The 12122-nt window shown below is 41.2% G+C and overlaps 1 protein-coding gene across 1 annotated transcript in view; it reads left to right on the forward strand.

Moving 5' to 3' along the window:
- NBEAL1 (neurobeachin like 1) overlaps nt 1-12122 on the forward strand; it is a 133490-nt gene that overhangs the window by 66777 nt on the left and 54591 nt on the right. Inside the window, exons 15-23 of the mRNA XM_060281908.1 lie at nt 2027-2159; nt 3457-3576; nt 5589-5892; nt 7339-7424; nt 8326-8415; nt 9626-9794; nt 9966-10099; nt 11451-11610; nt 11738-11840. Coding sequence (XP_060137891.1) covers nt 2027-2159; nt 3457-3576; nt 5589-5892; nt 7339-7424; nt 8326-8415; nt 9626-9794; nt 9966-10099; nt 11451-11610; nt 11738-11840 — 1299 coding nt within the window. The remainder of the gene's footprint in view (nt 1-2026; nt 2160-3456; nt 3577-5588; nt 5893-7338; nt 7425-8325; nt 8416-9625; nt 9795-9965; nt 10100-11450; nt 11611-11737; nt 11841-12122) is intronic.

The raw sequence follows: 12122 nt of genomic DNA on the forward strand, positions 1-12122 counted from the left end.
TAGATTGCAGGGCTAATAGCAGCAAGGTCCTTTGAACTTCCTTCCCTACCGCTGTGCTCCTAATGCAGCCAAAATCCCCGCTTTTGGAAGCAAGGTGAGCTGGGAGATCTTTTGTATTGCTGGTCTTGGGGTCCGGCCAGTTTGCATGTCATGAAATGGGGTTGTATAGGATCCGATGACGACATACCTGAGTCCTAAAAAGTCACTGAAACTGCTATATAATATAATAACTTCTATAAAACATATAATTCCAGCTTGAAATGTAAAGGGTATTTCCTGTTCGATTACACTGAAATGAAATAGCCAGTGATTGTGTTATGTACTACTGTAGATAGTAATCTTTTTTAAACAAAACAAAACAAAACTTCACTGGCTATTTCATTTCAGTGTAAAGTACTACTGTAGATTGTAATCTTTTTTTAAAAAAACCCACAACAAAAAAACTGGCTGGAATAGATTAGTGACCCATTTTCATGTTTTCTCTAACAACACTACTGTTGTCTGTGACTGGGATTTAACATAGTGTTGGTGAAGATTGCCACCTATTGAAATACATACTGTACTCAATTCACTGTGTATTTTGAAGAACAATTTCCCAAATAATCCTGGCTTAAGTCTGCTTAATTTCCGAGGTTGTCTAATGGAAGTTCAGCACAAAGTGAAATGACCCTTGATGACCACTAGTGTTTAGAAAGGAGAAATTCTCCCCACAGTGAAATTAGAGACAAGCGTCCAGAGCTCAGTAGTAGAGTCATCCGGTGCCTTGTATGTAGAAGGACACTGCCAGGTATTTAGAAGCATTAAACATTGCTAGATAACAGGAAGCATTTCAGTGGCTAGGTAGTTCAATGCTTTGCAATCGGCAGGCATGGAAGGCCGATTTAGCAGACTGCCTCGGCCTTTGAGAGTTTCTTCTCTTTGTGAAAGAGGCTCAGTAGAAACAGTAGCCTATGTTCTTATATGGTACATTTTTTAAAATATGTAAAGGTAAAGGTACCCCTGACCATTAAGTCCAGTCACAAATGACTCTGGGGTTGCAGCGCTCATCGAGCTTTATTGGCCGAGGGAGCCGGCATACAGCTTCCACATGTGGCCAGCATGACAAAGCCACTTCTGGTGAACCAGAGCAGCACACGGAAATGCCGTTTACCTTCCCGCCAGAGCAGTACCTATTTATCTACTTGCACTTGACGTGCTTTCAAACTGCTAGGTTGGCAGGAGCTGGGACCAAGCAATGGGAGCTCACTCCGTCACAGGGATTTGACCTGCCGACCTTCCGATCGGCAAGCCCTAGGCTCTGTGGTTTAGACCAAAGCGCCCCCCGCGTCCCACCAAAATATGTTTATAAGATCCTAATTTATCTCCTCGCTACTTTCTCTACACTTGGGAAAATCAGTTGAATTTTCTGTTTCAGTTTTGATGGCGGAGGGCAGACTTAAGATTACAGAAACTATAGCTATGTTTGTCACTGTAGCCATCAAAACAAGGCAATGACCAATAAAGGGAAGATAAGTTCTGAGTCAAGACTGTCTGTATTCTCAAACTATTTTTGGTTGTAGATTTTCTTATCATTTTATGTTAAAGGTGCAATCTTTGGAGTTGTATATTGTATTTACCCCCTCTTCTGTGGCTGTCTTGATAACCTTTATCTGATGTTCATGATCCATAGAATATGCCATAAACTAAACTACCTATAGAATTTCAGAAAGCCTCAGTTAAACAGCGTTTTGCGTAGCTCAGCTAGGAAAGAGCTCCTTCTGGAAGTGGTTCCATGCTGAAATTGGTAGAATCTGAGATGGCATGGCTTGGTCTGCCTGGAAAGATAAATATGCCCAGGTCTAAGATTGCCCTTCCGTCTAAATATATCAGCCTAGCTTCAAATGAGCCTAGGGGCCAACACCTGTTTGGAGACAATTATAACTCATTGCAAAAGAAATGTTTATTATTATCTGCCAATGTGTGCACCTGAAGAGCTGACCATATTCATTAAATATATATATATATATCTATATATATATATCTGTAGCTTTTTTACAGGCAATGGAACGGGGTTTGAGGCGTTTATTACGTGTTCAGGAATGCTAGTGGTTGCAGTGTGTACGAAGAAGGAATATGCTACCGTGATGCTGTCGGATCATTGCTTCTGTGATTCTCTCTGGGTAAGAGAAACCGTTTCAGCTGACCTTGTTGTAATGCAATAGGACCCTTTTAAAAAGTGGACTTGGCTCTCTGTTGGTAGGCACTGGGAATTCCCTGTCAGGATAAGATGATTGACCAAGTTCAAATGACTGGCTTTCGGGTTAATGCACAATACCTTTCCCCGGATTCTACATCCTTCCTTCCTATGTTCTTGGCATAGTGCAATTAAACCCATAAGTCTTCAATTAACCATAGTTCCCAGCGATGTCCAACTGGAAAACTATGATCATTTGGTTTGGAACAACATAAACCAGCTTCAAACCATGTTCTGAGATGTTGACTTGCTCCAGGCTTCTCCTAGCTCAGATGTAACAGGAAACCATGGTTTATTATAGCTTGGCAATAAAGGAGCAGCATGTACAGACACAAAACTCATTCATATCCTGCCTTCTTAAGCAAATATATTATCACCTGAAGGCAGTCACGATGTAAAGATGTAACCACGTCCTTGCCATCCCCAAGTCTCACTAATCTAGTCTGTGTAGGTCACAATTTGGGGTGTCTGACTGTTGTTAAATCTGATTAAGATTGAACCCATGGAGGCTCCTAAACTTTATTGCAGTTCTTAGGTTTAATGGGTTCTCTAAAGGGTGCTTAGATGTAGCAACAGTCCTGGGTATAGGAAAGGTGAAGAGGAATTTGAGCATGTTAGAGTAGAGATGCAAGACTTGCTCCTCAGCGAGCGTTATGTCTCTCTCAGACCAATGAGAAAATATAGGTCTGTTCATAGTGACCTGATAAGTAATCTAATGCAATTGTTTATTTTATTTCTTTCATGGTGTTTGGAGGTGGGTGTATATAGATAGATGTTCCTGGGTGCAAAATCTAGCAACAATTAGCCACAGGGACCCAGGCGGCGCTGTGGGTTAAACCACTGAGCCTAGGGCTTGCTGATCAGAAGGTCAGCGGTTCGAATCCCTGTGAAGGGGTGCGCTTCCGTTGCTCGGTCCCAGCTCCTGCCAACCTAGCAGTTCGAAAGCACGTCAGAATGCAAGTAGATAAATAGGAACCGCTACAGCGGGAAGGTAAACGGCGTTTCCGTGTGCTGCTCTGGTTCGCCAGAAGTGGCTTTGTCATGCTGGCCACATGACCTGGAAGCTATACGCCGGCTCCCTCGGCCAATAATGCGAGATGAGCGCCGCAACCCCAGAGTCTGTCACGACTGGACCTAATGGTCAGGGGTCCCTTTACCCTTTACCTAACTCTTCCATAGAATTAATGATGATGACTAAACCATATTATCCATTTTTCCAACAGCACAACATAAGCATTGTTCATATGCCCGGGAAGAGGCCCTTTGGTCAAAGCCTTGTATATATTTATGTGAATGGACAGCAGAAGATCTCGGCGCCCCTCAGATTTCCTGCCATGAATGAAGTAAGTCTGTGCTTTTATCATACCTCGCTTCCCCCCTGCATAGAATATGGACATTTAGCTTTAATTGTGATGCATAAAGGAAAAAACTCTGCAACAAGTGAGTTTGTCACATCAGCTTTTGCTTACTGACTATGGTCGCCTCTGAACTGGATAGTCCATGAAGAATCTCCGAAATGATCAGCAGGTTCTGAAAGTGGTAGTGAGATTACTAACAGAGACCTGTAAAGCATAATACCTTTTATTACACCTGTACACAGATAACCATACTGGCTTCCAGTAGGTTTTCATGCTCAGTGACCCTGTCCAGGTGTCATTTACCTTTACCTTTTACCTGTCAGGCTCAACTCAAATCTTGTGGCCTTTTGCTCTCGGAAGACTGTTTCTTTTCCTTTTCCTTTTTTCAAATGCTTTATTAGCAAATGCTTTAATATCCACAAGCAGTGGATATTAAAGAAATAATAATAAATAAACGGCCATTCATTCCTTGATTGAAACTTATTTTTTTACATCATTTTGTAATAATGTGACCTCCGATCTTCCCATTATGTTCCCGAATTCGATTCCTTAAAATACCCACTTGACTATATTTTCTCCATATTGTTTAGCTTACTTAAAATTATATACAGTTGTCCTATTTACACACAGAAACTCAATCAAAGCCTGCCAGCGGATTAATATTTTGACAGTGTTCTTTTACATAGACTCTGTATATATCCCACTGTTTCAGCAAGTAGAATCTTCTTTGAATGGAAGGGGAAGGAAGTGTGGTTCCCCCCCCCCACTTATTTCCCCTTTACCTGCTCTAGAATGGTTGAGGGATCCCTCTGAGAAGCTGGGGCATTTGTGTGTGCCACGGTTTCTGCCGTAGAAAAGTGAGAATTTGTGAAAATCGCCTCCTACCCCCTTCTGTTGACAGACAGAAGTCTCCACTGCCCTTGAGGGAAGTGGACAGCAATGGATGAAACCCTTTATACTTAGCAGCAAAATAACCTGACACAGTAGGACAGGAATAGAAGCAAATTTTGGAAACCAGAAGCCAGATGTGAGCAAACAGTTGCACTTGTCAGAAGAAAAATGTGTGTGAATCACGTGGCAAGAAGCAGATTGCTTATTACACCCCCCCCCACTTGCCTCACTATAGAAGGCCACTTCTGATACGCAAAAAGTGGTGTGTGCACACGAGTTTTAAAGGCCGGTAAAGTTTTGTTTGTCAATTAAAAAGTTTCATTGAGGCTTTCAAATTCCATAGTGGAACACGCAAGGGAAAAATAATAACCACCTGCAAAATGAGCCAGAACACAAGAGCGTAAGAGTGTAAATCTATTATACATGTGTATCACGAAAGGCAACAACCTCTGTTAACAGCAAACCTCAAGTTAAAACCGCTGATGTCTCAGTAAAAAGTCTGTCCAAAACAATTTTTGAGAGTTTGGTCACACTAAAGACCAATGTAAAGTTTTTTATGGCCTTTGACACAAAATTCACACATAATCAGTGTTTTTCCCCCCCCTGGGGGTGCGGATTTTGTGAATCTAAGTTTGGCCTCGTTGAGGGGCAGTATTTCAATAGGAGTAGGAAAATGAGAGTACCCCTAAACATTTTTTTATAGAAAAAAAGCACCGCACATAATAGATGTGTGTTTGTATGTGTACATACAAATTTTATTAAAGATATTTTACCCTGCCTTTTTATTAAAATGCTTAAGGCAGCTTACAATCATTTAAAAGACAACTTAAAAAAACAAGAAACAAAAGCCGTAGCTCATAACCAGTGGCAGGAGACAGGAGATAAAACTATTTGAAATTAGCATGCTAAGGAGATTAAATGTAACCCTTGAGAGGCCAAATGTTTGTCAAAAGACTGAGATCTTCACTCAGTGACAACTTTGGCCCTTTATGGCTATCTGATTATGTGTTCCAACAGTGCCAAACTACATTTAATTCACTAATTTGTGATGTGTTTTCTTTTCTTTCTTTTTTCTTTTTTTTGGCCGTATGGGGGAAATTCTCCAGTCTTTTACTTCTTGCTGCATTGGTTCTGCTGGTCAAAGGACAACGACTCCACCGCCATCCCAGATCCCAGACCCGCCTTTTTCATCCCCTGCTCTGCCCCATCGGACGTCGCTTGGTGGTATTCTTAGCCCAGGCAGCTGGAGTGGGCTGCTGGGCAAGCCAGAACACATCACTAAGCTGATCTCGGCAGGAACGCAGGACAGCGAGTGGGGGTGCCCTACCTCTCTCGAAGGCCAGCTTGGATCAGTTATCATATTTCACGAAGTGTTGCAGCCTACTCATGTGAAAGCATTGTATTTGGCAGGTGAGCATTCCCGAAGTGCAGTTTACTTTTTTGAAAAATCGTTCTTTATTTGGGTTTTCCGAATCAAAATTTCCGAATCAAAAAGTTATTAATAATAATAATAACTAATTAAATTTTTATACTGCTCTTCATCTGAGAATCACGGAGCGGTTTGCAAGGCTCTGAACTGACATAGTTGCTTCCCCTGTCTAGTCCCTGCTTTTGTAAAGGTTAATTTGCCCCAATTTAGTCTCATTTGTTTTCTCTACCTTCTTCTTTTTTGCTAACTTTATCTCTCACGGAAATATGTGTCCATAAACACACGCACACACTTCTGCGATTCGCCCTTGCTTTTCTCCCGTGCTTCATAACTAGCTTCAAACTCATATTACAAATGGAACTCTGTTTACGCTTTAGCTGTGAGTGTCATCTGTGCCAATAGAAGACTAACTGAGTACAGTAAAGTAGGCAAATGGAAGGGGCATCTGTATTACTATCCCATTAAGTAACCACTGAGCCTCTTGGGCTTGCCAATCAGAAGGTCGGCAGTTTGAATCCCCGCAACAGGCTGAGCTCCCGTGGCTCTGTCCCAGCTCCTGCCAACCTAGCAGTTCGAAAGCACGCCAGTGGAAGTAGATCAATAGGTACCGCTGTGGCAGGAAGGTAAACAGCGTTTCTGTGTGCTCTGGTTTCCGTCACAGTGTCCCGTTGTGCCAGAAGCTGTTTAGTCCTGCTGGCCACATGACCCGGAAAAGCTGTCTGTAGACAAACGCCGGCTCCCTTGGCCTGAAAGCGAGATGCGCGCTGCAACCTTTGACTGGACTTAACCCTCCAGGGGTCCTTTACCTTTTACCTTTTTACTTAGGTGTGAACCACACTGGTGACAAATAGTTGCTTCCAATTAGAGAACTAGTTCCATGTCTCACCAAAAGAACTGAAAGGGGAACGGTTATTTATTTATTTCAAAACCACATGTGTCATTCCCCCCACCCCTTTCTTCTGTTTTAATCTATATCTGGGCTGTTATATATTTTGTCTGTCTAGCTTCATGCCACTTGTTACATACATACTATGGGGCCAGTGGCCCCAGAGAGAGAGATGAGCTTCCACATTTGCTTCATTTCTTTAATGCAATTTATTAAATTTTCAAATAAACACATTAAACAATAACAAAACAAACAACAACAAAACAACCACACACAATAAACACAAAATTGACTTCCCTCCCCCCCCCCCATTCGGTTTTCTTGTTCATCCACATTTGCTTCAAAAGAAACAAAAAACCAGGCTGGAGGAACAGGGAACGGTCATGAGATGTGAGATGCATTGAGATGCTTTGCTTCTGCGCATGGATCTCTCTTGCTAGATTGGGGAGTAGGTGTTGAGTCAGGGTGTCACCACAAATGTTAAACCTATTGTGGCTTTTTGTGTCCTCCTCTCTCTCCCCCCCCCCCAAATATTTTGAAGGTCCGAATTGCTTAACTCCATGGAAATCTCAAGACTCTGAAGCAGCCGATTTGCCCAGTAAAATGCTTCTTCATTATACTCCCAAGGTAGGAACTCTGTAGTTTTGCTTTGATGGCTTTAGAAGAGGATTATGCAAATATGGTGAGGATACCACCCAGGGTAGATTGAATCGAAATCAAATTGATTTAAATCACGATTTAAATCGCTAGTCAGTAAGACTTGATTTAAATAATATTTTTTACAGAAAGACTCATTGTTGCTGGTATAATCTTAATATTTATAACCAGGTGAAGGTTTCATTTTTTGGAATAATAAGTGTTCAGATTAGTTTTTACAGTTACAGTATATCAAAAATTACTGATTTGGTTGTACTATTAGAAATACATAGACCGATAATTATGAAATCATTGTGAGGTTTAATAAGTTAACTGTTTATATTTGGGCATCTTTTCTGCTGTACTTTATTGGAAGGAGAAGAATAATCGTTTCCTTAATAACAATTGAAACAATTTATTTAACTAAAACAATAGCATTATAGCATATGTATCCATGTTTGTTATCCATATTTGTTAACTGATGTGATTAAACATTTATTTTAAAAAAGAACTTAGACTGAGTTTTAGCACACATGAAAAACTTAAAACAAATCCTTATTTCCTGATGAATAGCCTTTGGGCTATAATGTAACTTAAAAAGAAAACTATCTGTAGAAAGATTTTTCCTCCAAAAGCATTTTATTTTAAAAATCCATTTAAATTAAAACAATCTGATTTAAATTTTTAAAAAAATTGATTTAAATTTTAAAAAATTGATTTGAATTTTAATAATCTGATATTTTTTTTAATCGTTGATTTTTATCCACCCTGATACCACCAGCTTTAGCCATGATAACTAAGCAGAATTTATATACTGGGGGAATTATAAGTCCCTGCACCTGAGCTTATTTGTTAAAGAGCACTTGGCTCATTTTCTCCTGTTTTTTTACAGGCTTGCAGAAGCCCAATATGCCTTGACCTTTCCCCCAATCTTCTACATGGAAGGCTAACAGGGAACAAAGTGGTGAACTGGGACATCAAGGTAAACATCTCCAGTGGCTTGTAACGACTGTGGGATTCCATAAGGGTCTGGATTATATTATGTGTATGAGAAATGACCACCCAATTTAACAACATTTTGGGGGAGCCAATGGTCTCAATCCTCTGTGTGTGTGTGTGTGTGTGTGTTCTAAGACCAAAGAAGGGATGGGGAGAGTATATGGCAAGCGAAAAACGTGGCAGGGGAGATGAGTAGAGATACCTTGGAGGTGCTTTACAAAAGCGTACATAAAGTCTTGACACTTTCATAGCAATGCAATCCTATGCAGGTCTATTTAGAAATAAGTCTTACTGTGTGTTTAAAGAATTGTGAGTTTCTAAAGGCAATTCTGCAGCGCAACTTTCTGCAGTCACAGTGAGCAGGAAGAGCGTGCGTAGACTCTTGACATCTGGGTTGTAGATTCTCCCAATTGCAGCATGGGTGGCACTTTGGTCTAAACCACTGTGTCTTTTGGGCTTGCCGGTCAGAAGGTTGGCGGTTCGAATCCCCATGATGGGGTGAGCTCCCATTGCTTTTATCCCAACTTTCTGTCAACCTAGCAGTTTGAAAGCACACCATTGTGAGTAGATTAAATAGGTGCCGCTGTGGTGGGAAGGTAAACTGTGTTTCCGTGCGCTCTGGTTTCCGTCACGGTGTCCTGTTGCGCCAGAAGTGGTTTAGTCCTGCTGGCCACATGACCCGGAAAAGCTGTCTGTGGACAAACGGCAGCTCCCTTGGCCTGAAAAGCGAGGTGAGCGCTTTTGACTGGTCTTAAGTGTCCAGGGGTCCTTTACCTTTTTACTTTTACCTAGATTCTACCAAACATGCAGAGGAGTTGTGTATTATCAGCCCTGCCATATCGCCCAATGGAGGGTTGACCTGTAAAGTGCATGGTAGTTCCAGGATCTTCTGGAAGTAGGTTATTACGGGGACCAAAGTGGCATGAGAAGGGGGGAAATGTTTGCCTCTGCTTCCATGGCATCCCCACTTGCAGCCCCATACATTTCCCACAAATAAATCCAATGTCTTTAGGAAAGCAGGGTGCAGTGTGATTTGCTATTAACCTTCGCATCTATATCGTAGTTGCAACTTGTTTCAGAAACTCCCTGCCAAGAATCCCAATTCACTGACACTCACAGATCTTTACCAAAGCTCTTTTGTTGTCGATTTCAAAACAGTGACTACATATTCCTCTTCCCCTCTCTTCCTTAAGGATATGATCAACTGTGTTGGTGGACTGAATGTGCTGTTTCCACTGCTGGAGCAGATCAGCTACCTCGATGGGCACCTACCTGAGAGGCTTGATGTGGAATCTGTTGCTCCTGAATTGCAGACACCTGTAGAAGGAGATTGGGTGGTGTTAACTTCCACCAAGGCTTCAGGTAAGGCAAGAACTGTATGCATTGAGGCTTTTAAATAGCCCCCTTTATGAGCCCAGGGGAAAGCAGTGCGTTCAAACAACAACAAAACCTCTCTTGATTTTCTTCTTCTACTTACACAATTGCTTAGCAGAGCTAACATTTTTAGCTAAAGGCCTATATTCCTTCTTCCAGAGGCTCGTTTAGAGAAGAACATCGTTGCAACTTTCATCCTGATGATAAAGCACTTTATTCAAAGGCACCCAATCAACCAGGATAATCTTGTTCACTCGCATGGAGTCGCAACCTTAGGAGCCCTGTTGCAGAAGGTAGGCAGCAACTACCAACATTTAATACTAGCAACTGTACTGTGTAGGATAGTTAAACGATAGTTTGTATATGTTTTCATTTTTGGTAGGCAAGTCTTGCCTTGTCAGATTCTCTGTTCACAAATATGTGCATTGTGAAGTACAGTGAATCTATTGTTGTATATCCAAACCAGAATCTATTGTTGTATATCCAAACCAGATATATTTTTCCATTGATCCATACCAAAGAACTCCAGCGTAGATCAGTGAAGTGCAACAAAAATGCTACATAATTGTATATGATTTCTTTGTACATAATTTTTTAAATCAAATTTTCTGTTTTACAATTTAAAGTTCTCATTTTTACATCCTTAAGATATCAGTTACTTCCCTTCTCCTCTTTCCGTGGTTCATTTTACATATCATAAATCCCTGCATATTTTACAGAAACTATACTATTCAGTAATTCATTATTACATCTATCATAGCTTATTTACACTGTTGAATTTATCTTAATGCTGCCAATGTTTTAGCTGTACAGTGGTACCTCAGTTTACGACCTCAATTGGTTCCGGGGAGCCGGTTGCTCCCCGAGCAGGTCGTAAACGGAGCACCTCTTCTGCACATGCGCATAGCGCCGATAGAGCACTTTTGTGCGCGCGCGCGAGCTGCGCAGATCGCTTCTGTGCACCCACGCGCCGTGGAACCCGGATGTAAACACTTCCGGGTCCGCGGCGGTCGCAAACCAATTGATCGCAAACCGCAGCAATCGTAAACCGAGGTATGACTGTACAGTTATTTCCCATATATTCAATAAATGTTTTCCAATCTTCTTTAAACATATGTTCTTCTTGTTATCTTATTCTATCTGTTAAGATTGCAGGCTGCGCATATTCTATCAACTTAAGTTGCCAATCTTCTTTGGTTGGGACTTCGCTCGTTTTCCATTTTTGGGCTAACAAAACACAGGCTGCAGTAGTGGCATACATAAATAACCTTTTTTGACACCTGAGAATTTCAGTCTGAATTATCCCCTGAAATGCTACAGAATTGTAGCTCCCTGCCATTCATTAACATTAAGGGGGCATCTATTAGCATTGTAGACTTGAATTTATTAAACTAAGGCTGTTATAGTCTATTGTAATAAAACTGCAAGCCTGTGGGAAAATGTGCAAATTGGGCTTGCACACACCTCTTCTCTCAAGTCTCATGTTGGCTTGTTCCATGCAAACAAAACTGGTTGGTTTTTCTTACTAAGAACGTATTTGTCATGAAGCCTACTTGCTTAAATATGCAGTCACAATTTTTGTTTTGTTGTATAGTTTTGTAAAACATAAAGGGATAGACGTAAATTTATCCGGCTGTTTCTTAGGTGCCAAGCAGCTTCATGGATGTGAATGTCTTGATGGCCGTCCAGTTGTTGATAGAGCAGGTTTCTGTGGCGAAAAACACACCGCTTCTGCAGCAGATGTATCAACACTTGCTTTTTGACTTCAGCATCTGGAATCGGGGAGACTTCCCATTCCGAATCGGTGAGGCTAGGCGCTATTAAAATTAACACTGAAACATAACTTGGTTTGCTGCACGTATCATAATGCACTCACCATATATAGGAAAGGCTAGACTGACCTGCCCTGATGGGATATATTATGTTTGTAGGTCACATCCAGTACCTTTCTACAATTATCAAAGACAGTCGGAGGTTCTTCCGAAAAAAGTATGGCGTGCAGTTTTTACTGGATACACTGAGGATCTATTATGGGTATGTTATCCTGCATGTTTCCTTAGCTTGTTGTGCATTTTAACTTTTGTATGTTTTGTGAAGTCTGGCTGTGAATTCTTCTAGATTTTATTGTTTTGTCTTAACCACTCTGATGAGAGAGAGAGAGAGAGATTATATCTATCTATCTATCTATCTATCTATCTATCTATCTCTATCTCGAACTGCTGAACTTCTGATTGGCAAGCCCAAGAGGCTCAGTCTCATTGCTCTGTCCCAGCTCCTGCCAACCTAACGGTTCCAAACCATGCCAGTGCAAGTAGA

Source organism: Zootoca vivipara, chromosome 1, assembly GCF_963506605.1.
Source record: "Zootoca vivipara chromosome 1, rZooViv1.1, whole genome shotgun sequence".
NCBI classification, from domain to species: domain Eukaryota; kingdom Metazoa; phylum Chordata; class Lepidosauria; order Squamata; family Lacertidae; genus Zootoca; species Zootoca vivipara.